At 44.9% G+C, this 27,914-nt stretch overlaps 1 protein-coding gene across 3 annotated transcripts in view; it reads left to right on the plus strand.

Annotated features, from left to right (window-relative positions):
• Positions 1–12,816: 12,816 nt before the first annotated feature.
• Positions 12,817–27,914, plus strand: part of ABCC5 (ATP binding cassette subfamily C member 5) — a 50,356-nt gene continuing 35,258 nt past the window's right edge. For 2 of the 3 annotated variants that reach the window (XM_031043048.2, XM_005142287.4), the window contains exons 1-4: positions 12,833–12,938; positions 14,286–14,460; positions 27,275–27,432; positions 27,671–27,826. In XM_031043048.2, the coding sequence (XP_030898908.1) occupies positions 14,332–14,460; positions 27,275–27,432; positions 27,671–27,826 (443 nt within the window). In that variant the 5' untranslated portion in view covers positions 12,833–12,938; positions 14,286–14,331. Of the gene's footprint in view, positions 12,939–14,285; positions 14,461–27,274; positions 27,433–27,670; positions 27,827–27,914 lie in introns of all 3 variants that reach the window. The other variant, XM_031043051.2, reaches the window with a different exon arrangement.

A 27,914-nucleotide genomic window follows, 5' to 3' on the forward strand; every position in this document is an offset into this window, starting at 1 on the left:
AGCATCCACCAGCTCTGGGAATGGTGAGTGTGGTGGGGATGCTCTGCTTTCTAGGGCATGTTCCTACATTTTTAATGGACCATTTCTGGTCCCTGTTGCTACATTTTTAACACTTCTCTCTTTTCTGTTTGTTGCCCTCTGTGAGCATTTGATTGCTCCCTGGCTTTCCTCCCTGTGTAGACAATGGTTCATGAGGGATTACTAAGCCTTGGCAGGCTTCTCCAGATTTGGTCCAATTTTAGACAGCTTTGGGGTATCCCATTCATTAGTGCTGAGTGGACCTTGTGTCAAGGGGCTTCCATGGTGGTGAGACTTGCCATGAGGAGGTCTGCATGGAGGAACCATGTATCTATCACAGGTCTGATTTCCCCTCACATGTCCTGCCTGGTGGCCAACAGCTCTGATGCCCTTGGAGCACCCTTGGTACCTCAGCAGAGCTATGGGATGTATATCATCTGAACTCCAGGTCAGGGGTGCAATTCGTGCCTAAACTAACTCAGCTCTTCCTGGCCCGTTCTGTGCTGGCAGGATTTGGTTGAGGGTATCTCTACACAGTGTCAGAGGTGACAGGGGCAGGTCATGAACCCTGGTGCAGGGTCTCTGGGCTCAGAGGGCCATCCTGAACTATGCAGCACGGCTGATGTGCACTTGTCAGAGGCAGAGAATGGTCTGCCTGCCCCTGGTAGAAGGGGTGGGCAACAGCCAGGATGTGCTTACATTGTCCAACCCTACTACACACCTGAACGGCTCTGTGCCTGACACACAATTTACCTGAGCACTGAACTCCTTTTATCCTGCAGATAAAATAAAACTGCAGACCACAAGTAAGTCAGCAAACGTGAAAGCCAGACAGACTGCATCCTGACCATTCTATATCACTCCCTCCCACACCCTGGGCTTTAGCCAAGCTGAAAGCAGGGACACTGACTCATAGGCTATTCCTCCACTCTGCTCATTTGAGCCTCTCCTGTCCTCCTCAGCAGAGGGTTTCTGCCAGATGAACTGCTGGGCTTCCTTCACTTTGGCATCCTGCTGCTCCTGGGTTGGCAGACTTGAGAAGGGGACTTAAAAACAATAGGCCACCCTGTCTGCATACCCTTGTTCCACCTGCCCTGGGGTGCCACTTGCAGGACCCTCTGGTGGCCCTTTCCACCAGTGAGGTGCTGGGCACAGCATCATTCACCTGCTATCAGGAAAGATGCATTGCTGCTGCCTGAGCAATGGGCTGCCCTGTAGCACAGCTGCCCTGGGTTTCATGTTGCCCCCTTGCTAGATGGGAAGTGCAATGAGACAGGCGGCTGCTGCACCATCACTTCCTCAGATACCAAAATAAGGAGACAGGGCAGGAGGGGAGTGTGTGTGTCCCACTACAAGGAGCAGAGCATTCATAGAATAGAGTGCAGCAGCAGGGTGTGCTGGAGGATGCTTATACCACTCTGCTGGATACCATGTAGGTATGCCAAGTTGAGCAGGTTCTTGTGAGTGGTCTTCTGGAGGGACAGCCCCATTTCTTAGAGAAAGGTCATCTATGTGACTGCCACTGACCACCCCTGCCTGGAGCTCAGGCATCTGAAATGAGACGAGAGGCAGGGAAAGCACAGCTAAGCCTACAGTAAACCTCTGTCTAATTTACTTCTTCCTCAGGGTTTTTCCTGACCCAGGCTCTCTCCTCACAGACACAGACTGGACTGTACGCTATACTGCCCTGGATATTTTAGCTGAATTTCTAGACCCTGACAAGCCTTGCTCCAATTTCTCACCCCTGTGGTGGTTTTATTCTCTTCCTATGACCTCAGCAAGCAACATCTACTTCCAGACTCCTCAAGTAGCTCTTGGATGAAGTCTGTGTAATGGGATGCACCTTTCAGGACACTGCTTCCATCATCCCTCACCAGCTGCTTTCCCAAGGAGAAACACCAGGCTAGAGCAATGGTGATCATGTCCAGCTAACAGCTCAGGTAACCACCATTCAGATCCAAGGGCATGATTGTGCTGCTCTTCTGCTATTGCTGCTAATGCTCTGGCTCCATCCTTTGCTGATTCAGCTCTCTGGTCACTTTCAGAGACTGATGAGGCTTTTGGCATGGCAGGCACAGGCTCCTCAGTCAGCTCAGTCAGCTCCCTGCTGAGGGGTGGAAATGAGTCAGTGGTCATCTGGGCTTGACATGTGCTCCAGCCTTTGAGGAGGGCAGCCCCTGGAGGCAGCCACCTTGCATGACCTCAGAAGCTGCTCAAGGCTAAAGAGCAAAACACATATCTCATCAGGGACAGTGGTGAAGCAGGGATCCAGCACTTGAGTCGTGTGGGGGACTGCGTGAGCATAATAAGCATGCAGGAGAAAATTTTCTCCCTAAGCAAGGCTCATAAGTCTGATACTTCCCTTGCCCCTTCTATGTTCCCTATTCACATACAACTTTTTGCAACACTGATACACTGGTAACACCTCCCTCTCTGGGACTCCACACCTTCAAAGCTGACATTAGTCCAGCACTGAGCCATGTGAAATGAGATGGCAACCTACAAGCAGATTTTCTTCCCCAGCACACAAGGGAGGAGGTAGCTCCTGTTTTCCCAGCTAACTCTTTCAGCTTTGATCCATGCAGATTCCTGTAGCAGAAGATGCTGGGAATGACCCTTCCCAAGCAGGTAGAAGGGTTGCCCAGAGCAGTTTACATTTCAGTAAAAATGGTGTCTGTAGGAAGGGATGCGTGGACTGAGACAGAGAGAAAAATATGTCTCCTTTGCAAGAAAAAGGGCTGAGCAAGACATAGGGCTGCGTAACCACAGCCTTGGGACTGTGGGAATGGGCAAGAAAATACCATGATGCAGAGGGTTACAGGGACAGCACCTGGTGTCACCTGCATTTTGAGAAGGGAATCCAGGGCTGCCAGGGGCAAGGAGGGAATTCCCAGGCTCTGGACAGGCAGCAAAAATACCCAGGAGAAGGATGGCTGGCCACTCTGACCCAGAGCCTCACTTCCAGGGCTCCCTGGCTGTCTCCAGCCCATCCCTCCACTCCCTCCCACCTGAGGGCCTTGTGCCACCAACACAGAGCAGCCACCAGCAGGAATTGTTCCTCCTTTTCTCCAAGATGGGGCTGCTCTCCTCTCCTGTGTGAGGGCAGAAGGCAGGGTTATTCCTCATCCCTCATTTTGGCCAGGGGAGGAAAAGGGCTCGTGCAGCATCCCCTCCTGGAGGAGTCCCAGCTCTGCCTGGAGGAGAGGCTGAAGGAGGAGTTGTCCATCTGCTGCCGGAACCAGATGCATCATTTCAGGAAGGAGGCAGCCTTGCTTCCCACCGCCTGATCTGCCAGGAGCAAGGGGGAGCTTTGATCAGGACACAGCTATCTGTGCTCTGATCACTGCCTTTCCTGCAAGGGCCCTGTTCAGAGAAGAGGGCACATTTCCTTTAACCATTCATTTCCTGTAAGCCTGGAGATCCACAGGAAAGGCACATTTATCAGAGCTCTCAGCCCAAAGTGCCCTACATTCCAGGGATGGCTGGGAACTGAGTGATCCTCAGTAGCTGTGCCATTTCAAGGATCCTTTCAGTTGCTCATGCATCCAGAGTTTTATTTTAGAAAAGCTTTGTCTTGGGCCTGCCTTCAGATCTCATTAATGAAGAGAGAAGGGGAACTTCCTCAGGGGAACATCAAAGCTGGTGGGTTATCACATTATCTTGACAGATGTTGTACACTACAGATCTGGTTACTGAACTTATGTTTCCCATGGACTCATTCCAACACTTCCTTTAATTTGTCAGGGATATATTTAAAACTTTATATGCACATGGTTGCAGAAAAGTAGAAGGAAGTAACTGATTAATGACCCTTTTGCTGATAGTGAGATATGCTGGTTCCAGCTGTAATAGATACCAAACAAAAGGTAATATACTGGAAACCAGAAAAAAAATAAGTCTCTTGGATTACAGGCTCATTTTCCTGTTTCTTCCAAGTCAAAGTAATTCATAATGTTATAATGCAATGTGCTAAGCTATGTGATGAGGGTCTATACCTAAGATACGCTGAGGAATTCATCACAGTGCTCCCACTGCTTTACTGTCACATCAGTGGGAGTCTTAGGTGCAGGCAGTAGAGATACCTTGTCCCTGGGAGCAGCTTCTCAGACTCCACTTGTTTGCAGCACTCTTCTTGGGGTGCTGGCTTGGGTGCCCCAAACAGATGTATTATTTTTACTTCTTTTCATCTTCTTGCAATCAACCACACTGAAGCACTGGTGACACCACCAATCACAAGGCTTGATACCTGTTGCCTTCTAGTTATCAAACTTGTTCCTTGCTTGATGCAGCCACCTGAACTGAAATTACTAGCTTCACGAAGCTAATATTGGCCTGCTCAGCACTCAGGCAGCTCCTGACCTAACCAAGAGATGCATGCTGCTAGAGACCAGCTGGAGACCTCTGGGGCTCTGTCCCCATCACAGGGCCACTACTTCCAAAGAGGAACTCCAGGCATGGCTGCAGTGCCAATACTATATATGGGAATAAACACTCTTAGCAGGATTGTAATACTCAGCTTGGATCCTTGACCCTTAGAGATAACCTGACCACTCCGATTGTTGCAGTGCAAATAACCAAACAACCTCTTGGGCGGAGGCATGTGTCATAGACCTGGATTGGACATCGAAGGGCTGTCCACAGTGATGTGAAGTGCAAAACAGGACAAAGGTAAGCTCTAAGATACCATGACTGGAATAACTCAGCACTGATGCAAGAAGAGAGTCCAGAGCACAGAGCTCTAAATGCACAGGCAGGGCTCAACTCTCCTCCCAGCAGCTGGACGACAGAGGGATCATCCCTGCACAGAGACATCACCAGACCTACTCTTACCTATAGGTGATGCAGGTGTCCAGCTAGAAACTTGACCTAAATTATATCTCTGCTTGCAGTCACAGGACTTCAGTGTGAGCTGATAAATACCTGCAGTAAAACGTATTTTAAACCATCTCTGTGCAAAATGCTGTAAATACACTGGGGAAACAGAAAAGCAACAAACCAACACTCCAAGTTGGACTTAATTCATATCAGGCTGTAGCCACATTAAGCGCACTGCAGAGAGCAGGCCCCAGTTTCTTTAAAGACAGAGGGGGCAGCAATAGGATTCACAAAGAGTGTGCAATGGTTGAGCTCATTTTTCCCACCCCCATGAAAAGCTGGTGTACTTTCAAAGCAGGAGCAGCTATTGATTGATACATGTGCCTCATTTCAGCAGTGAGCTGGGTCTGAACAGGGCATTTTCCATTAGTTCAAACTGGTGGAATCTTCTGACTTTAAGAGGAAGCCAGATGCTGCTCAGTGATAGGGAGGGACTTTTGTACAGTAATGGATTGAGACCTTGCTCTGGTTTTTATATAATGATTCTCCTTTTCCTCTGTCACATGGTTTCCAGCAGTCACACATTTTTAAGGAGGAGGAACTGAGCCACAAATTGGAGATGGGATACAGTTGTTGTTACAGAACAAGCTGGAACCACCTCAGGAACTGAGAAGCATCACCCTGCCCACATCCTATTCCTGTAGTTGCACCAGTTGCAATGAGAAGATGTGAGTGTGTGCTGTGGCCACCTGGACTGAGATCCATCCTCCTAGCACTATGGCTCTAGTCCATCACTCAGGGGCCAAGAGTTCCTGAGGGCACATGTGTTCACCCACTGTTCACTGTGCCAGTCCCACACAGAGCCCTGGGAGGGCTGGGGTTAGCAGTACGGATGGAGGGAAGTGTGGGGCTCCCAAGGACATGGGCACCTGGGTATTGTGGTGGCATTGCAGTATAGCTGCTGGTGCTCAAGCAGAGCTTCCCAAGGAGCCAAAAGCAATTACCTCAGCAAAACAAGACGCACACAGAGGGCTGTCTCAGGAGCACCTGGGACTCCTGCTCTTCCTGAGGGGAGAAAACGGGAGACAACTGTATCTGCTGCTTTCTCCTGCAGCAACAGAGCAAAGCAAGTCTCCCAGGCCCTGATAATTACTCACCGCTGCCTGAAGTTTCCATTCCCTCACTGGACACAGAGCTGCTTGCCTTCCCCTGCAAGCCCAACCAGGAGTCTCCAGAAAACATCTGCTTGCTCCTATCACTCCTGTGTGCAGCATAGCCAGCCCTGGGGCCTGGCCACCCTGGAGAGCCCCAGCGCCAGCTGCAGCAGCAAAGGCTTCCCCTTTTTCGCAGTTTTCAGCTGCACAGCAACAGTCCCAGAGGCCCAAAGCTCTCTGACCTTGATTGTCCTCATTTGCTTCTAAAACTGGCTGTACACACTGGTGAGCTCCAAAATTGGCATCCCACATGGCCTTTTTTTCTGCCACATGAGATTCCAGCCACCTCCAGGGGCTCCCAGCAATTTTAATTATTTTTCTCCCTTTTTTTGAAGCCCTTTTTGTTCATGCTGCATGTGGTGTTTCCAGTGGGACAGAAAACTCCTCTTCCTGCAGGCTTCTTGCTGAGGCTGGCTCATCCTTGCCATGCACCGTGGAGGGACACCTGGGAGCAGAGGGGCAAATGCATGCTGGTGGTTCCCTGGTAGCATGTGATGAGGGCAGAGGATGCACTATGGAAGAGCCCAAGGGCTTGAGAACAGCCAGGGAAGCAAAGACCTTGACTCCAATGGCAGTGGCAGTCTCTGCAGTGCTGCCTTCCTTATGGACCCATTGCCAGGCATCAGGGAAACATCCTGTGTTTCCAGGAGCATGGCTGGCACAGATGTGAGGTATGTAATGACCAGCTGAGCTACATCAACAAGCATCTCCGCAGAGGATGGGAGCAAGTGGTAAGAGAGCTAATGGCACCCACAAACCGTGTTCTGGGGGAGTACAGAGCAGCAAAGGAAGGTTGGATGTCATAGCATCACTGACACCTTGGATAGATGTTGACATGGTCACTTCACAATGGAAATGGGGAGAGTTTGGGGGACGGAAGAGAAGACACTGTTACTGGCAAGCTCATCATCTGCCAGAAGATTGAAGACATGGTTCTTGTCCATGCCTGATGTGCACCTCATGAACCAGAGCTTCTCAGAGGAGCTGCAGCATTATGGGTGCTGGCAGGGAGAGCATCAGGAGGAAGCACATTGCATACGCATATGGGGCTGTCACAGCTGCATCCACACATCATTTTTCCACTGTACATCCTGATGGTGACCATCAAGCTGCTCCTGCACAGCCACATAAGCAGCCAGCTTTAAGAAAACCACATCCCAATAGAGGCAACCAAATGACCTTGCTGCTCTGCCCATCTGCTCTTTCCACACAGCAGGAAGCAGTGACACCTTCACCTCCATAATCCCACAGCTCTGTTTTTGCAGAGGCAGGACAGAACAGAGTGTGCCCTGACCTCAGTAGGCTGTGACCCTGTCTCTGGGAGCTGATAGGAAAGTCATCCTGCCTCATGCCCAGCCTCCACCTCTAGGTTTTGTAAGGTTTAAACCAGTTCCCCTGCCACAGCCTGCATCCAGCATGGGTCCAGCCATGCCTGCTTTGACAACCCAAAGCCAGCTTCAGAGCCTGAACTGAACACACTAGTCTGATGTAGCTGTTGTCCTCTCCTTTTGATGTGGCTTGGGGACAGTCCTGAGCTGTTCTCAGGGGGGGTTAGTGGGGTTTCTCCCCACATGCTTAGTGCTGCAGACTAACCAAAGCCACTGTTGCGCATCTGAAGACCATGGGTAATGGACAGCTGAAAGGAAGTGACTACCACAGCCAGAGTGGTAAAGCTAGGATGAATCCCAGCCTGTTCATGCTCATCCAGACACATCTCCAGCCTTTTTATTGTAGCATTGTTTGGCCTTTTCACTAACGTCATCTAATAACCAGCTGTACAACACAGCCAAGGCTTGAGTTTGCTGTGCCTGTTATAGCAGGCATGTTCCAGGACCTGTGCTGCCAATTTCTATCTATTACTCATTAACTGTGGGTGTGCTGCAAGCTGTAGGAACCACACAACTTGTTACCATGCATAGGTCTGCAGCAGCTTCTGGTCTCTGGGCAGTGCTTTGCCCTTGAATCAGATGATCTTGTTCCCTGAATCATCAGGTTTATAGAAAAAGATCGATGTAGAGATGAGCTGCTTTGAACTGGTTTTCTGTGCTGGATTACACTTTAAATGTTGCAACAGCTTTGAGAGCTGCTGACTTTACCCTGTAAAACCAATTAGTTTTGAATTAGCTGCTGCTAATTGTGTTGGGAGGGTGTTATTTGTACCCCACCCTCCCAAAGCCCAGAGAAAGTAGCATATCAAGTAAGATGGTACACTTTTTCCATGCTGTGTTCTCCCAACCTGAATGATGAATTACAAATCAAATTTAACCTGTATGATACAGCACAGTATCACACCTTTTCCTTCTGCCCTCTGACAAGCATAGATGCTGCAGTAATAGAGCAGGATGTTAAAAAAAAATCCGCAAACAACACTGAAAGGCATTTGTTTCAAAAGCACAGCTATTTGTAGGAGCTTTTGAGAACAAAACACCATTAACTTTGTTAGGAAGGTTCACCTTCCTACATGAGCCAAAGGGAAGGCAGTGGGTGGTACCGCTGTAGCCCAGAGTGGTATCTCTGCCTGGATCAGGCTAGAAGCCTGATCCTCTGAAACACAATCACAGTGTGAACGCCCACACTCCTAACAGTTTTGCACAAACATCAAGCAAGTACAGCTTGTTTCCAAAAAAGGTGAATGCACAGGTGTGTTAAGGTATTAATGAACTCCTCCCTAAAACAGATCAGGAGGAAATGGAAAGATTCATCTTTTCTCTAGGTTCAAAGTATCATATTCCTCTTCTGTATTTTTTCTGGGGGAAGGGTGGTGAAATCACATCTCCCTGCTGCACAGGGTGATCTGGCCTCCACTCTCTCCAGTTGTTGATCAGTAACACAGCTTGTTCAACACTGAAGCAATATAAAGCACAAAGACATGAATGTCTGATGAGTCATTTGCGGAACTGCAAGCATAATGAGACTGGAAATTAGACTTTTCATTATGGGAGTAATGAAAAGGTGGAAGCTTAGAGATTGTCTGTGCTACAAAGACAGGGGCCCCTGGGGTGTTGATTAGGTCTTGAGTATCCCACAAGGTCCTGTGTCCCACATCCCCTGAAAATCAGAGCAGTCACATGGAAAATTCTGAGTTCCAGGAAACTGTTCATGGCAATGGTCTTCCATGCTCCAACCCTGCTAACCTATTTGTGTGCAGCTATGACTGGGATAGGGGAGAGGGGTTTGGTACCAGGTTTATAAGGGAGTGTTACTAGCTCCATGCTCTGGGTTTGGATGGAGCCAGGTAGGCATGAATCATCTATGGTGGTGTGTGCATTGTCTTGTGGACAAGCATCTGTGGTCCAGCAGGCAGGGAGATGCCCAGCACAGCATAAGCAGGCATGTCTAACCAGATGCTAGGCAGCTCTGAGGGCAGCAGTCACAAGCCTCCCTTGACCCTGTGCACAGCAGTGGGAGTTTTCAGAAAGACTCAGGTGCTAGTAGCACTAAATATGTGCTGGGTATATTTGTGACTCTTCTTGTTCTTTCATTGCAAACCATGACCAAATCCATTAGATACCATAACTTCTCTTGAATTAAGCTATTTAGTCCTAACATCTCATTGCAGTTTTTTGCCAGCAGCACAACAGTGACTACACCATCCCCTTGCTCCCCGACCCAGCCTGTATAGCCGATGTCTTCTGGGCTTGCTGGGCATTTGGATCCCATCAGCACACAAGTAAATCTGTGCTTCACAGTTGTGTGTGTAACAGGGTTTTGTCTGGCTAAGATTTTGGTCTTAATAGCAGTACTGCAAATCTAAGTGCTGCAATGCTCCTCAAGCTTGGAAGATTTCCTGAATGGATATCTATTTTTTTCCATGCAACGTTCAGCTCAGTTAAGTTGCCTGGGCAGCACTTGCTCCACATTCCCTGGAGAGACAGAAGCCAGTCCTCAGATCCTATAGGGAAAAAGGTAGTAGGAGAGTTGGATAAGTAAAGACCATCACTAACACAAACTAAGCTTTGGTTTTCCTGCTCAACTCCGTTACTGGCTCAAATAAGTCAGTTTGTTTCAAGCACTGCTTTAAATTTGTTGCTGATGTTTGTTTTGGGGTGAAGGAGAACATATTCTGGACACCTCTAAGAAAACTTGTCAGGTGCTGCTTTTTGGACACACAGTCTGCAGGCCTTGACTTTGAAGCTGCTGCTAGCTTCTTGGTTTGGTTGTGCTTTTCTTGCTGCAGTCCAGGCTGATGACAGCAAATCCCAGTTCTTGAATCAAGATTTAATACTGTACAGGCCTTGTTTATGTAACAGCTGCCATCCTGCAGGGATGAATCGAGGACTTGCAGCACTAAAAGCATTAGCTGCCGCCACTGGAGCTAAAGATGTAACTCCTCTTCTTGGTAGCACCAGTATTTATACCCTTTAGAACAAATGCTGGAGGAGACTCATGACACACTTAAAAGTGGGTTATGCCTACATAAGCATTTTCCTCCCACCATCCTACTCAGAGAGTATGTACACTCACATGACTACAGGTGTGAATGTACTGCTGATGCTCTCACCAGCCCATCACCCAGAGCTAGTCTGAGTGGAGTATACACATCATTATTTACCAGGACAGTTTTCTGCTAGCACTTATGCCTTCCCTTTTACTCTCAGATCTGTTCTCTTGGAGAAACTGAGGACAGAACAAGTGTAGGCAGGGCTCTGGCTCCCTCGGATTAAACAACAGTCTGCTCATCTTTCCCCTAACACATTTTGCAGCCATTCTGGCATAATGGAGGTTCACGTTCTTCTTTCCCTCTAGGTACATGATGCAGAGCCTTTGGCATGTCATCAAGAATAGTCAGTCATCTCTGAGAAGTAGCTTCCACAGCTCAGGGGCCAAAGACATGCTCATGCTCAGAACAGTTTCAGGTCAACACCCTAAAATACAGTGCAAGTGATTCATTCACCTTGAAGCTTTAACACAGTTTAATTCTCTGTCATGCATACTTTGTCCTTTATGCTTATGCTGTTAAACTACATTGGTCAGTAACTGAACATGTTTACCCCTACACTCCAGTGTGTTTGATGCAAACACAGGTCTATTTAGCAACTGTTTAGAGACTTACTCTAAATTGACTCCTGGCTTTCGTCTCAAAATCCACCCTTTGCTGGGACGTAACATTCATAAAGAATGAAGTGCACCTTGCAACTTCCTCTCCAATAAAATCTCAGCCAAACCAATCTGAAATTGCATGATTGTGAGTCTTGGGGAACAGAATGCAGGAAAATGCTTTGCTGCTGTGCATCTGCCTGTCAGTTCTCTTGTCCCAAAATTTTAGAGCACCTGCAATGGAGCTGATTCTCATTTTTTCCAAAATTGGAGGTGGAACACTGCAGGATGTGTCTGGGAGCTCTGAAGGGAGTCTCTGGTACCTTAAAAGTGTCCTTGAATAATTTCTTTTATGGTGACACCTGAACTGCTGGCTGTGGGCTTGGAAGGAATATTCTGGATCCAGCTTTGCTTCCAGATTCCCATCTCCCATCTTTACCTATTTCAGCTTTTCTGTCAAACTGACTCACAGGCATTCCTGACAGGAGAGCAAGGACTGCGGTGCAAACAGGCACTTGTTATGTAAACCACTTAAAAGAGACATCAGCCAAATTTGGCTGGTGGAAGGAAGATGTCAGATGAGGACAGGGTATTTAAACACGGCAGGGGAGAAGCTACAGCTCAGGATTTGTTAAGGATATTTACAGCCCTCTGTGAGAGGAAATGCAGCTGCATCCATTTCCACCGACTTCCCGCAGGCGGGGGCTAGATGCCGTATCAGGCTCTACTGGCGGAGCGGTGGCCCTTGCTGCCCCATAGCCACCGCCACACAGAGGTGTGCAGCCGCAGCTTCCCTCCCCTGCTCCATCCCTTTCAGTGGGCCGAGCTTGACTGGGAAAGCGCTGGGACAAGTTCCCAGTCCCCTTAACTGGGTCTGAATCCCTTCAGGGGGGCACCGCGGGGGAGTCCTTTGCCTCCTGCATGTCGTGCTCCAAGCCCAGCTTGCTGCAGAGCATTACAGACCTGCGGCCACGGCTAACGGGAAGCACAACGGCTGTGCACATAAGCCAGCACTCTCTTCCCAACTGCGGTGAAGGTTAAGGCCCAGGTGAGAACACCGTAGCACTTTACCCAGCCAAGAGGCTGTAAATAAGCGGCAGCAAGGGACAGGCTGGTGCAAACCACCGGCAGGCAGAGGCGGGTGAAAGCCGGGCAGAAGAAGGAGGCGCCGCTCCTGCTCTTGTGGCCACCGGCCCCCACCGCTGCCGCTCCGCCTCGGCAACCCAGGCAGCGCCCTGCGGCAGCGCCTGGAGCGGGGAGCCGCCTGCGGCGGGACGGGCACGTAGAGAACCGAGATCACCCTCGTCCTCCCCACAGCTCGGGGCTGGACCTCTCCGCTTCGCATGCGGAGCTCTCAGCAGCACGGGGCCCTTGGGCAGCTCGCCCCGTCCTTCCCGCGCTGCGCGGGGTGCACCGCAGTATATTCGCACTGCAGCGCGATGCATTGCGTTGTACTGTACTGCACTGCTGCCATACCATGCTGCGCCGGGCCGTGCATCCCCCCCACCGGTTCGCACCGGCCGGCGGCGAACGTTCCAGACCCCCTTATGCTGCGGCAAGAGCAGCGGGAAGCAGCTAGGCGGGGCCCGCCGGGAAGGGAGGCGGTAGCTGCACGGAGGTGGCCCGCGCGGTCCCTTCTGGGAAACGTCGTTCCTGAGGCGGAAACCGGTGGGCGGTGAGGGCCGATGCACGGACTACATTTCCCGTGGGGCGCCAGGAGGGAACGGCAGCCGCAGCCCTCGCTCTCCTATCCGCGCAGGCGCAGTGGGGACACCGGAGCCGCTATAAGGGATGTTGTTTGGCTCTGCGTCTGCTGAGTGGAGAAGCCGCAGCGGGGTTAGTCGGTGAGCGGAGGTGAGCGGGGCAACCCGGGCAACCCCGCCCGTTGCCGGGGTGGGTGCTGAGGTGGGGTTGGGCAGCGACCCTTTGTGTGGATTGAGGGGGCTGCTGGGGAGGCCGGTCGAGCAGCTCCCCCCTCTCTAGACTCCCCAGTGAAGGGGATGTGCTGTGCCTCTTCCCGCCAGGAGCTCGGGGCCATCGCTGCTCGTCCCACCCGGCTGCAGCTTGGAGGGCCTGTCTTGTTTACGCCGATGGGGTGGGGAGGGAGACAGCTCTCCTTCTTCTTATTTCCCTATCTGAGTTTCTTGAGGTGTCAGGTCGGGGGAGGCTGGCTCGCATCCCTTTTGCAGGAGGAGGGGGGATGGAGGATCAGGAGGCAGCAGCAGCCCCGGGCCTTGCAGCTCTGCAGTATCCTCGCCTGGCGCTGACACGCAGGGTGCTGAGGGTGGGGGAACCGTGCGGAGCGGGGGGCGGCTGGGGGCTGCGAGGACTGCCCTATAGGCGACTTGTGTCAGCGGATGGGGGAAGGAAGGCTCTTTCTGCCCCTTCTGCAGAGGGGTGGTATTCCAGTGTACCCGGCCAACTCTGCTGGTGCAGGATTCTGACTAACATAACTGCATCGGGCTTCTTCCGTCGTTTTAGTTTAAGGCAAGTGATAGAATGCAAGAACGCAGAGTTAGAAAACAGAGTTGGAGTGTGAAGTGTTTTTCTTTTCAGCACTCCGATTCTCCTTCTGACCTTACAGTGTAACTTGATAGCTTGAGGGAAAACCTGCAACACTGAGGATGTGACTCTTTCCTGTGTATGTTAGTACTCAGTGATGGCTAAGGCCTATGTAGTAAGTGAATAATGCTAAAAAGAAGGCATATATTTTTCTCTAATGCCAAATTTTATCATGTGATATATCTAGAAAAATCAGTTTTACAAAACTTTCTACTTGTAAGTTGTTGGATATGTGCAACTTTAGATACTAACAAAAGATTTCAGTGATATCATCTTTCAAGTCAAGTTTCTCAAGGTCTCAAGTAAATACTGTTGTTGCTACTTTAAATGTATCAGATTGTATAATTGTATTTCAGAGTTCTGAAGGAGGAAGTATGACAGTACTCTAGTGCACTGAGAATCATTGTACTTATTTGGTTGCCTCAGGGTATGTTTAAACTACTTCAGGAGAAGTTAGTCCTATGTGGGTTTCCAATGTGACACTATTACAGTCCTGTTGCAGTGAAACTCTTTTACAATTGCTTTCTGGTTTTTATTTAAAAAAATAAACTTTAAAAATTACTAAAAGTAATTGATGTGTCTGACACAGAACATAATAAAGTGGAATTCAATTTGTTGGATTTATCTTTTTTTTCCCAGGTACTTGAGGTGAAAATACACGTGTAAACCCTGGCGTTTACAGAAGATGAAAGACATCGACATAGGAAAAGAGTACATTATACCCAGTCCTGGGTATAGAAGTGTGAGGGAGAGAGCCAACTCAGTGCAGCATGAAGAGCAGAAAGGGTCAAAATTTCAGCATGCTAAACATCAGGTCAGTTTATTTTTTCCATTGTTTATTTTGCAGTCTCATTATTAAATTACATGCAGCAGCAGCACCCTTTTTGCTGTGCCAGCTCTATATAGATTCACTGCATTGAAGGTCAATAATGAATATTCTCTTTTGTGTGAAAGAGGTCATTCCAAAGGATATTGTAGCTATCTTAGTAACAAGTCTGAGCACTTACTAGACATTTTTCACTTTTAAATGTGACTTTGTAATAAAATTTAAACAAAATAAACTTTTATAGTAATCAGATCTTCATGTGAATCCAGGCATTATTTTAAGCTTTTGTACTTAACAAAATCATTTCAACCAAGTAAGAACAGTGAAGAGCTCAGCACAAATCATGTACCATTCAGTGTTGACAGCTGAAAAAGTCTTAATCATGCCATGGTTTTCTCAAGGATTAATTTTCTGAAGCAGATTTCTAGCTTGCTCTGGTGGCAATACTTTTTCCCTCAGATGGAAGTAATTTGTATTGAATGCTGTTTTGTGTGCAGTTGTGAGTTTAATATCGTGAGGTGCTGTCATAATTAATTCTAGCTTAATTTGAGAGCTGGGTCTTGAAATAACCACTGGCTTAAAGCTTGCGTGTCCTTGTTCTGAGCTTCTAATTTTTAAGGCTTGTTCTCACTGAAGATAGTGCATATACAATTGCTCTGGGGCAAAAAAAATATATGCTCAGGTAAATGGAAACACCCATACTGATGAAAGACCTGGTCTGAAACCAATAACCTGTGCCAGGTGAAGAATATAAAATAATATTAGCTGTTCTGAATGCTGTCATTGGAAGATTTTCTTACATGTCCTATTTTTAGCCTGTCCTAAAATACTAATACAGAACTTTCTTAAGTTAATACTGCCTGTGTCTGATTTTTTGCAACGACCAGATCCTTGCAGATGTGTTGCTGAGTATTCCATATAGATTGCCTATGACAGCTCTGGTGTGAGAGGGTTGGAAATAGGAGAATTTGCTCTATTTGTATGGAAGTATTGTGAAGGCTTTTTAACAGGATTAGCTTTTAATGCATTATGTTAGGCTCTGAGATAGGATGTACTTCAGATAAGGCTTACCATGTTTCACTGGGGCTTAAATGGTATTGCCAGGTGTTTTTATGTGGGCTAACAGTGATGCACTGCTGGCTTTTGAGGTTGGAGCGATGTGTGTTGCAGGAGGCTGAGTGCAGTTTGCGGTTGCAGGCCCTGCAGCTTCTTGTGTCCCCACAGGCTCTATGACTCAGCAGACTATTGCTGATGGTATTCAGAGGAAGGTAGAGTGATTGCATTAGACCAGGCACTGATGCAGAACTAAGAGCCCTCTGGAGTCACAGTGCAGCTTCTTAATGGCATTTATTATGTTGATGTCATAGGCTTGCTGTCCACTGTGTCATCATTGTACACTGCCCAGTAGCTCATCTGCTCTGTCAGATTACTGGTGACAACAGCGATGCTATTGGTGGACAGCTTTGTTTCCTGACTAGTGGCAGTGGAGTTAAGCAGTAATCATAGCGTGTTATCTTTTCCTGTAGGTCCGCATCTTCTAATCGTGTTGATGCCTGGTTTAACTTCTGAGTCAAAAATCCTTATTTTACCCCTAAGCCTTTTAAATGAGTGAAATCAGTCAAACCAGTGTATTTTTTTTTCCTGAAGGCTGAAAGTAAGCCAAGTCCTGCATGCCTGTACAACGTGGCATTAAAGTATCTAACTTTGAGGCAGCTTCAGGTTAGCTTGACTCTTGCTGTAGTCTTTTTTGCCTTTCTACCTCTACTGTTTGGCTTGCTGCCTATGACTACAGGGTAGTAGACCCAGGTAAGTGCAAAACAAGGGTGCTGTAAAACTTGTGATTACTGATGCAAGAAAATGGCTCACCCTAGTTTTTACCTAGATCTTTATCTGATTTGGCTTCTTTCCTTAAAGGAAATAACTTCTCTTACTAATGGAATTGGCTAGTTCTGACAGATTACCCATTTTACTTGCTAGGTCTCTTGTTCAATATGTCAGGGTTAGTTTCTTGCTGAGACATTGGTACCTTCTTTGTTTTGTTAGTGTTATAGCTTGGATGAATTTATAAATACAAATAGTTCTGAATTCATTGCAGCTGCATGTCAGTAAGATTATATCCAGCTTACTTGCAAAATATGAGGTCAAGTAATTTAGTATAAGAAGCTGTATTCATAATACCTTACCCAAGTTACGTGTTCATGTTTGTGTGTACCAAGATTGTTTCTAGTTGAAACAAGGTCTGGTTTCAGCAGTGTTCTTGGCCTTATCACTTGTTGGTGATTTCTTTTTTTGTAACGGAGATAAGCAGAGACTTTGCTTTCATAAGGCAGAGCTTTGCGTGTCTGGTCAAGCACTTCCCCCTCTGCCTGTAGCAAAAGTGTAGAAGCTGTAGCTCAGCTGTTAGGAAAAACTGGTTTCAAGGAAACAGAAGGGACTGTGGCCTTCACTGCTTCATCCTTTATGAACCTGATATTAGGTCGGATGCCTTAGCTGGATTATTTGGCGCATGTTGGCATGGCTGGTGGCAGACCACAGGGGTTCCAGTAAAGGGGTTAAGCTGTAGTAGAGCTGCCTTTGGACAAAAGAGCCCAGTGTGCCATCAGTAGAAATTTTGGGACTCAAATTTCTTGTAGAAAACCTAGCTCAGGAGCTGAACTAGCTTGACCAGAGAATAAAGCTGCAAGCATGATCTATTTAGCAAATAACAAGCTGCAAGCAGAGTAGGGCTGTTATTTCCCTATTGACTTCAGATCTCTGTAGAAGAGCTTGTGCAGCTTTGTGTCTGTTTTGCAACAGACTTACACTGCATGAGGTAGACTCCTTGCTAACATGTTCCATAGATGCCTCATACCTTGTAGTGTGAGGTAGAACTACATAGTTCTGGGAGGAGGATACAGAAGCACGCTGCCTCTGGTAGTCAAGGACTTTTGGTTAATGGCCTGTGGCAGTGATGTACCTGTAGCCCTGCCAGAAGTGGTGAGTGATCAGTAAAATGACTCACTGTTTTTAATGTTGCTTGTATTGCTGCATCTTTATACTCCCTTCGTAACTTGAAGTGGACAAGACTAGCTGGTTGCCTGATAAAGATCTTTATAGGTGAAAGACCTATTTTACTACTAAGCCAGGGTCCCAGAGCCTTTTTCTACATGTCTTTGCATTGCATAAAGGTTATATTCAAATTTGTTCTTTCTCTTCTGAAACCTTCATATTGGTGTTCAGGTTTCCTGCTGAAAGGATGCTGTAATTGGTGTTCATAACAATAATGAAAAAACCTTGTAATTCTTTCCTGAGAAGCTTAAATGCTGTTTGGTCACAGTCTGAAAGATCACTTATTTGAGAGACAGGAGCTTTTTAAATAGGCTTCCTGGAATCATGATTGAAATCATGCTGCAGTCTAAGTGGGTCTAATCCAGCATTTCCTGGTGCTTAATGGGAATGTTGCTATAGAAATTTGGACCTGTGAAATAGGCACTCAAGGACTGAAAAATTAAGAAACATTTTTTGTTCAGCTTGTGAATACATATAGTCAACTCATTAATAAGTTTCTGCAGTGTGTTCTTGTAACAATTGATTTTTAAGACTTTGGAGACCTAAATGTCACTTACAAAATAGGGTGTTAACTACTTGTTCCCAAGGCATAATACCATGCTAATTGGGCTTATGGTATGTGGGGGCATGGCTCTTCTGAATAAATATAATAACTTCTAGGTGTGCTTGCTGCCAGCACTGTAGTTGGCAGCCTTCAATTGTAAGAAGTTGTTACATTACCAGTGAACAAAAATTAAGGGACGTTTTGGAATATTGATTCATACCTTTAGAACTTTTTGTTCTCAGAATGCATGTGTGCCCTTTGTGTTGTATCTGAAGTAATTGTATTTAGTTTTTCTCATGGAAGCAGAGTGCCCTATGGAGGAAGGCAGATCCCAGCAGTGTGACCTGAGGAGGAGGGCAGATCCCATTGTGTCCATGAAATGCACTGTAAAATGACAGATGAGTAAGAAATAATTTGTTCTCAGAGTGGCTTTGGAATAGGTTATTAAATGTAGACTTCATGTTTATTTAATGGACCAGTGGGTGAGTGAGTGTTTTGCTCCCCTACCCCATTATGTTCATGACAACAGAAGAGGATGTAGAAGCAGCTTGTTCTCATGATACACAATGCTTATGAGAATTCAATTCTTGAAATTAGAGTCCCTAAGTTGACAGTGCCAGGGTACTAATTTACATCTTGTACTCCAAGCTGTAATTGGTTCTGACTGCAGTGTCTGCAGCATCAGTGATAAGCTTCAAGTGTGGATTGTTGCATTTCAAGACACTGAACTGTGTGGAACTGTAGAGAGTACTTTCAATATGCAGGGAATGTGTGTTCCTGACTTCAGCTATCAGAACCCTTTCTAACACTCCTGTCCTCATCTTGATCTCTTATCTTTCAGGTTTGTCTTTCACAGCTTTTGGCAAAGACAGCAGAGAATATGATCAGAACTTGTTGGAGTTGGTATAAATCCTTCAAGCACTGATAGCTTTGAAATAATTTATCACAATATTACTGTTCAATACTCGGGTCAACTCTGCCTCTCAACTTCTCTGGAGCATCTGAAGTGTCTGAACCAACTGTGCTGAGCAACATGTTCAAAAATAGGAATGTGCATGTAGCCTGTGTACTAGTGCCTTGGTACTCTGCTTGGATCAGGCTTTCTAGATGGTTTAGATAAGCTTTTAGTTGTAGCTGAAGCTGCTGGATATCTGCATTTTTTGAGAAGATTTCATATTTTCATAATTGGATAACTACATAGCTAGGAATTATGGCCAAGTAGTCTCTTAAAGCCAGTAGGTGTTCTGAATATTTCTCTGCACAGAAAGATATTGCTATATGACTGGCTCTGATTACAGCTAGAAGCTGTAGTAGTTTGAGCTGATGACAGCGTTCACCGCACGTGAAAGTGAAACTGCAGTTGACTGCTTGGTTAAGGTAATGGGTGAAGTGCTTGCTTCTGAGGAAAAAGCAACCATCATAATGTGTCTTATTGAGAGGAGGGAGATGGCAGGAAGAAGTCAAGGCCTTAAATATAAAGGAAGTTTAGAAATTGGAACACATAAGCTCCCATGATGGAGGCTAAGGTGAACAATGTATGAAGTTGAGTGATAGCATCCCTCAAACCCAGTTTCAGTGACTGAACTGCTCTGATGGTGTCTAGAATATCTGTGACTGTATCCTGTGTCAGCAGTTCTGTTATCTTTGAGAACTTTGAACACAGTTAATGTGCAGAAGCAAATACTCATGTTAATTTCTAAAATGCATCAAGTCCATGATGTCCCAAAGGACTAAATTGGTTACAATAACTTCTGTCAAGTTGTTCTGCCATTGAACTTCTGCTACTAAAGTACTTACCAACTTGACTTAGTTGTTGATGAATGTTTTAAGATGCACCAACCACTCTGAAGAAGTGATATCTCTACCTTGTCTTCTCTGTATATATGCACATACTACCAGCTGAGAAAGGCCCATATCCATCAGCCAGTCATGTATTACCTGAAACTTGGAGTGGTGGTTACCTGTATCTGAGAAACCTTATATTTAGTAATACTTAGGAATAGGAGGAAGAACAAAAAGGCAAAATCCTTCTCTGTGCAGACATTCTCTAGAGGAACACTGCTTTTCTGGCAAATTAATGTCTTGCATTAAAAGTCATCTACCTTCTTTAGTACATTAGCCATCTTTTTGTCTAAGTTTTAGCTACATGATAACACCTCAGATCTTGTCACTTGCCATCATTTTTTGACTACTGCTAGTTGCATTCCCTTTGTCCAATTGGCCTGCTTGTGACTGAAAGTGTATAAGGAGCAGACTGACCTTCAGTGAAGTAAAGCTTGGACTATTTTTTTAATTGTAGTGTTCCATATTAGTGCTGGGGTCATTCTTACCTATGGCTATCTCAGAAACTCTGTCTACAGTTGCAAGGGTTGCCAGAAGGATTTGATGGATATATACCAAGCTACTGGAGAACTTAACTTGAAATAAAACTAAGCTCAAAACTAAATTTGCCGCTTGAGTGGGGTGTCCTTTGCTTTTGGAAGCTTGTGTTGGTATAGGAAGGTGAGTTGAATAAAAGCCTGTTGTATTAGGCTTGGTAAATGTTGTGGTGTTAAGCCTTTTGCCATCATTCACTGGTGGTTGCACTCCATAGAAGCTTGAGTTTAAAGACTCCCTGGATACTCCTTGTGTTGTACTAACTTGATCTGTGTAGCTTCTATTGTGATCTAGCTTAGGCATGGCCCAAGGATATTACTGGAAAAACATACACTGCGTATAGCAGGCTGTCTGCATGTGATTCAGGATAGTAGAGCCTATCTGAGCAAGTCAGGATTCAGATCCTCAGCCTCTCCTATACTAGTTTTAACTGCTTAGTGAGGAGTCAGCTTCCCAGCCTTGTGGTCCAAACTCATATAGGATGCTAACTCTGTAGAGAAACTTGTAGTTAAGGGTGATCATTTTTTCCAACTCAGTTGGAGTCTGTTGTTACTGTACCGTTAGTGTGCGTGTACTATGTAGCTCCAGGGCTGGATGATCTCAGTGTACAACCTCAGCTCTGAATAAATCCTATATACTTTGACTTATATCATCACTAGTATTCATGAATGCTAGTTTTCATGCAAAACAATACATAGTTTCATGTATACCAGAAGCCTAAGCGTGTGCATAGCTGTTATCAGATGTGTATACGTAGCAGCTACTGTTACAAAATCCCCAAATGAATGCTACGTGCCAAACTATGCATTTCCTGGATTACAAGAATAAGTGGATTTGCCTGGAAAATTTAGAACATCTCACCTCAGTGTTAATGTTTGCCACAATTCAAGGGCAAGGTCAAATAAGCAGTGTTCCTGGAAGAAACTGGTGCGCCTGTCCTCAGCAAGAGCTCTGTGCATCAGGTGAAAGTGCTTAAGTATGTGACTAATTCAGGCTCATCACAAACATGCATACCTTGTTTGGCTGCAAAGCCCTCTTATCAGTTCCAGGCACTACTGTGAAACTTCTGTTCTACCTTGAGGGTGCCTGAACGCTGCTAGCTTTGAAACAGTGATTTAACTACTAATTCAAGTTCTGCTAATCATAGTCCAGAAGAGTTAGCTGCAGAGGTCTTGTGTAAGAAAGACATGTATAGAAGTGTGTTAGAGGAAATGACTGGACTTCAAGCTGTTGAGTCTCTGAACTCTTGTGGCAAGTCAGAGCACATTCTGAACAGCTAGTTTTCTCTTCACATTTGAGAGATATGGCAGAGCTGCACTTACTTGTTCATTTAGATACATAGTTGGTGCTGTAATGAGCTATTCTTCCATGTGGGAAGGCAGCAGAGACATAAGCTTTCATTTATACTCTGCTTATCAGGAGGTGGAAGAAAATGGATGTCTGAGCTCCTTTACTTGGTTCATTGCAACAGTCCTGGAAGCTGCAACAGTAATTTCTAGGCTTCTAAAGCTATCTGGTGGTCTCATCCCTGTCTGTGATTTAGTCCAGTGCCTGCTTCTTGCTGCCTCTCCTTCAGGGAGACAGCTGGTATCACAGAATCACAGAGTCACAGAATCCCAAGGGTTGGAAGGGACCTCGAAAGATCATCTGGTCCAACCCCCCTGCAAGAGCAGGGTAACCTAGAGTACATCACACAGGAACTTGTCCAGGCGGGCCTTGAATATCTCCAATGTAGGAGACTCTATAACCCCCCTGGGCAACCTGTTCCAGTGCTCTGTCACTCTTACAGTAAAGAAGTTCTTACTGATGTTAATGTGGAACCTCCTGTGCTCCAGTTTACACCCATTGCCCCTTGCCCTGTCACTGGATATCACTGAAAAAAACCTAGCTCCATTATCCTGACACCCACCCTTTACATATTTGTAAACACTGATGAGGTCACCCGGTAGATGCTACACCAAACTAGTCCTAAATAAGCTCATATTCTAATTGGGCAGAGTATTATAAAGCATTATAAAGCATTCTCATTATAGAGTAGGCTGGGAGTCTAATGCTGCAAATCCTGCTATTAATACTTTTGTAGATTGTGTACTGCATCAAATCCAGTGAAAGAAGAGGAAAAATGCCTTAGTGGAATATAAAGTTCATTGAGCGCTTGTTACTTCACAGAGCAATAGCAGATTTGACAGTGTTTGAACCTGCAAACCTACCTAGTTCTTCAATGCTCCTGGGTTTCATGGCTTATGGAAGTCAGTAGGGCTTTAGGGGTTACGTGTGCTACCTGCAGAAGCCTAACTGACTACTACCCCCTAACTACTTTAGAGTGGTGTTATTCTTGGAGAGACTTGAAGGAATTTCTGGGAAGAAGGATGTAATTACAAGTTTCAAGTAATCTCTACCTAGACTCTCATTTTATTTTAGTTTAATTATACTTAAGCTAACTGGAACAGTTGATCCTATTCTTCCCCAGTTGATACCAACTAAATAACTAATCTTGTTTTGAAACACTAGTGCTTTAATGAAGACTCTTAAATACTTTAAAATTGCTGTTCAGCCCAGAGTTGTAACATGAGAATGCTTTAAGCACTGAGCAGAACTGGTAATCGTGTAATTCTTCTCCCTGTGCACCTGCCTAGTCCTAAGCTCTGTCGTGCTGGTTTGTTTCCCATTTGCCTCCCCTTACTCTGGGGACTTGAACAAAAGAGTGAGGAAGCCTGCTGAGCTCTGCCTTCTAACTGCGGGAGGTGGGAGTTCCTCTTCAGCAATGGTGCTAAATCAGAGTTCTTTACTACTCAAACAGAGCAATCTTGTTACATTATAATAGACCAGCCACAGTAGCTTTTGTATTCTGTATCATCTGCAAGAGTTAGTAAAAGAAGACTTTATGTCTGCTCTGGTCTAGTTTCCTGTCAGGTAGCAGTAGGACTAGAAGAGATGCACTTTCTTCTTTGTGGTGATGTGACTTGTGGAAGATATTCTGCTTTATGGAAAAAGACAGTACTTGTTTGATGGATGGAGTTTGGGATATATGTTGGCAGCATATACATTAAATTCTTTAAGATAAGAAATGTAAAAAAAAAAGTCTGTTTTGCTTTGCCTCCAGTCTTGTCTGGTTTTGGTATTATTTGATGTTACAATTGTCAAACCAATATGTTGGTGCCTTCTCTGTGAATATGAGATTGCCTAGGATCTCACTTTTTACTATTTTTTTTTAATTTCTTCCTATGTGCAACACAGCTGCCTCCTTTCCCTTCACCCACTCCTCATCCTCAGAGATAAATGCCCATGTTGGCTGCTTAGCAGGTTTTCAGAAGTGCTCTTTTATTTCACATATGCGAGTTTGCTTGCCTTTCTGCATAATGTTCCTGATACTTGCTTCCTGCTTTTGTTCTGCTAATCTCTGACACCGTGTGTATTTGATAACATTGTAGCTTGGCTCCTGAATTTTCAGTACTTTTGTGGCCTTGTCACCTGACCTTGGTATGCAGATTGTACATTTGGTATTGCTGACTCAAACTTAATGAGCAAGTCTTTTTCCTTGCCCTTAAATGACTTATTTTCCTTACCTCCCCAGACCTTCTGTTATGAGCCAATCATGCTATCTTTCTGGCTCTTGCATGATCTTATGTGCTCACTATTGCAATGAGCAGTTTGTTAGACAGGACACCATAACAGGTATTGATAGGGTTTTGTTGCTCTGTGAAGTTGCACGAAGTCAGAGGCGGCAGGTGGGCTCTGTGGTAGCAGCACCAGCCATGCTTCTCTTTCTCTGCCTGCCTGTGAACTAGTTGTGGAGGTAAAAGAAGAAGACAGTATCATATGTAGTGGTATTTCCTCAATATTCTTCATACTCTCAGGGATTGCCTAATATTTTAAGTGGTATGTTAATGTTGATGCAGGAGTCACGGACAACACGGAGACGATCGATGTAATCAAGCGATTGCCAAAGTTTATTCAGATACAGTGCTCCTTTTATACCCTTACACCCTTAGGTTTCTTATGGAACAGCCTTGGATACTGAGCTCTAATTGGTTAGTCTAGAGGTTACTACCGTTTGCAGAGCTAGTTTATAACTTGTTATAATTGTGATTAAATACCTTACTCTAAAAGTACAGTGGAAACTACAACCTTGGCAGAGATCATTCTCTGCACGTTTTCAGTGGAAAATTACAGAGGCCTAACAAGACAATTGACCTTGCTTATGCCTGCCAAAAATCTTCTTACTTGACAGTGATAAGGCTCAGGGTATCGGAATCGCTCACTACGTGGCCTTGGCTCTTTAAGAATTTCCACGATAATATTTTAAGTGGTATGTTAATATTTCCTGCTTTATTTTTTGTCCCATTTGTAATAATTCTTTGTCATCTCTTGGCCTTTTTGATGATACTGAGTACTGAGCTGTTGTTTTCCAAGAAATATCTCAATTGTATCCCCCTGTGCCATTAGTGATCTGATTTAGACTTGCTTCGTTTCTGTGGGTATATCTTTAGAATTACCAACACTGTGTTGTATCACTTGGTTTGTTGCTTGTGTTGGTGTATAAATACATTGCTGAATTAGAAAAAGTGCTGTCTGATTTGTTGGATAGTGCTTGATCTATTAAACATTTATTTTAAGAGCAGGCAATTATACCACATTGCTAATGACTCCTTCAAGGTTTTAGTTTCCAAGAAAACTACATGCATGCAGGCAGTCAGGTTGTTGGCAGTTGATGAGCACCTGAAAAAGTAACAGTGATTGAAACCTAAATGAACAGTGAGGGGGTTGTTGCTGAATTTTGTACTTCAGTCTTTTGCTCTAGAAATGCATTGTAAAATTGCTTAGGAGTCTCACTCCTTCCTAATAAAATTGTGCTTTGAAGGTTTTCTAACACTACACACAACTGTATGGTCTTTCTTAGAATCGTAATTCTGAGTAGTGTGATGCACTTGTTTCTTGATAGTTGTACATGTGGGATTTTGACAACCTTTCCGAGCTGGAGATGAGAGATGTTCTTAACTATGGGTTTGTGCTAATACTTATCTATATAGCAAGACTTCAAAGGCAGTGCCCTAGCTTTTATCAATGCATCTTTTCTGCCTTCTCTGAGAGAATTCTATTGACTGGAGAGTTTAGTTATTTTTCACAGTGCTTAAGAACTTTATCTTTGGACTACCTAAAAATCCAGTATCTTGCAATTGTGCTTTCTTATTAGAAAGCTATTCTTGTTTGTAAGTGGTAAAAACTTTTTTTCTTAAGCTGAAAAAGTGGGTTTGGTTTTGGAAGACTTTTTTAATTTACTTACAGGCACTTTATGTGTGTGCTGGAAAGCAGTGTGTGTGCTGGAAAACAGTGATTTCTTCAAATAACCTGTGGTGTCACTTACAAACAAGCATTTTAGCAGCATCAGGGTGTTTGGTCAGATTTGCCTGGGGCTCTTGCAGAGGGTAACACAGCAAACTAGCTATGAATTCCTCTGTAAGCAGAAAACCAGTGGTGCAGAACTTTTCTCCACTACTGAGTCCTTTGAGACATCTTTGGCAGGTCACTTATTAATGCTGATTTGGGTAGATTTGGTAAAGCAGTATTGCCCTTAGTGAGTCACTAATTTAAAAAATGGAGTGGAAAGTCTTTTAATTCAGATTTCAAGTGTGGTGTATTTTTGAGTCACTTCATGTATCATAATGTTGTAATATATTCTTTTGCTTTCTTAGTACTTCTCTCTTATTTTGTAATCATAGCTTTAGGTTTAGTGAGTATATTTATTGAGGTCAGGAACAGTTGCTGTTTTCAAAGAAACAAAAGAACTTGTTCTGGTAAGGCAACTGAGAAAGGTAAACACATTATCTCTGGTTTTGAGACTGTCAGGAAGATTCTTCCTTCAGAACTCAGGTTTGTTTTTTTTTTTTCCCCTACGAAGTAGCTCCATTTCAAAAAAACTAGACTACAGACAGGTAACATGGGACTGCAGTAAATGGTCTATTAAGTTAGCAGAGCCAGTAGTGAGCCCTCTGCCAGTACAGATAACAAGCTTATCTCTTCAGGTAGTTTTGCTACATCTAGCTTCTGATCAACAGGTTTATTTGAACTCTGCAACATTTTAACTAATCCATATAATTGCTGTTTCCTTGTTCCTCTTAGATAAGCACTTAGGTCTGCCTTTTACCAGGACCATGGAAAAAACAACCCTGATTTAAGAACTGCCTTTAGAATGGTTTTTAATGAAGTTGCTGAGTTGTTTAGAAATCTGGCAGGGAGCAGAGAAAATTGTCATCTCTGTTCCCTTTAGGAAAAAAGAGAAAAGTAGAAATGTGATAAAAGAAAGTACAGCTCTGCTTAATGTGTATTTAGTTTTTGATCTAACCCAAGATATTTTTGAAGAAGGAACTTCAGAAGTATTCTGAAAACAATTTGAAATTTCCATGAATAAGATTTTCTAAATTACACTAAGAGCATGTAAATTCATCACAAATATATCTTAATTCTATATCATAAGCCAGTCATTGATTTCCTGAACTGATGTTATAGGTAGCTGATTTTGTAATTTTTCTCTGCTGTATTTCCTGTGGCAGAATGCAAGATTAGGCTGGTCTATCCATTTATCCTTTTAACGCACAGGCACAATACTAGCGTTAATTAATGTTTTACAAATGCAGCAATCTAATGCAGCTCGAGAATGTGTGCCTTCTATCGCTTTACTGCCAGGCTGAAGCCTGTCCTCTAGGACATTTAAATGATAGTGATTGCTGTTGTGCAGTACTTTACAGAATAAAGAGAAGAGTTGCTGGAGTTGGGAGTCCTGGACTTTAAACATGGTTTTGAAGTCTGACTCCTCTGTCTGTCTTGTAAAAGCAGATTGAATGCCAGGATGCCTTGGAAGCAGCTGCTCGGGCAGAGGGCCTGCCACTGGACACCTCTGTGCATTCCCAGCTGAGAATGCTGGATGAAGAGCATCACAAGAGCAAATACCACCATGGCTTGAATGTGCTGAAACCCATACGGACTACTTCCAAGTAAGTCTTTAGGCTACAAAAGAACTGATACACAGCATTTGCTTTTCAAGCCAGTCACAAAGCAGGATTGCAGCTGTAGGTCTGCTGACTGATATCAGGAACATCAGATTTGTTTAGCAAGTATGACTGGTGTGGGCTATTTGGTACTCTGAGTACTTTTAATGAGAGGAGGCTTTGTTTTTCTAAGGGATTTTCTGTTTTCTTTTTTCATTTGTGATTTTTCCATTTTTTCTTTTAGACACGAGCACCCTGTTGATAATGCTGGACTGTTCTCCTGCATGACCTTCTCCTGGCTCACTCCTTTGGCCCACAGAGCGTACAAGAAAGGGGAATTGTTTATGAGTGATGTGTGGTCTTTGTCAAGTCATGAGTCTTCAGATGTCAATTGTAGAAGGTAGAGACATCCTTATTTCCTTGTTTTTGTTTTTTTTTCCATGTATTAGTTCACAGGCAATGATAACGATTATGCCCTAGAAAAGCAC

Source organism: Melopsittacus undulatus, chromosome 6 (assembly GCF_012275295.1).
Source record: "Melopsittacus undulatus isolate bMelUnd1 chromosome 6, bMelUnd1.mat.Z, whole genome shotgun sequence".
NCBI lineage: Eukaryota > Metazoa > Chordata > Aves > Psittaciformes > Psittaculidae > Melopsittacus > Melopsittacus undulatus.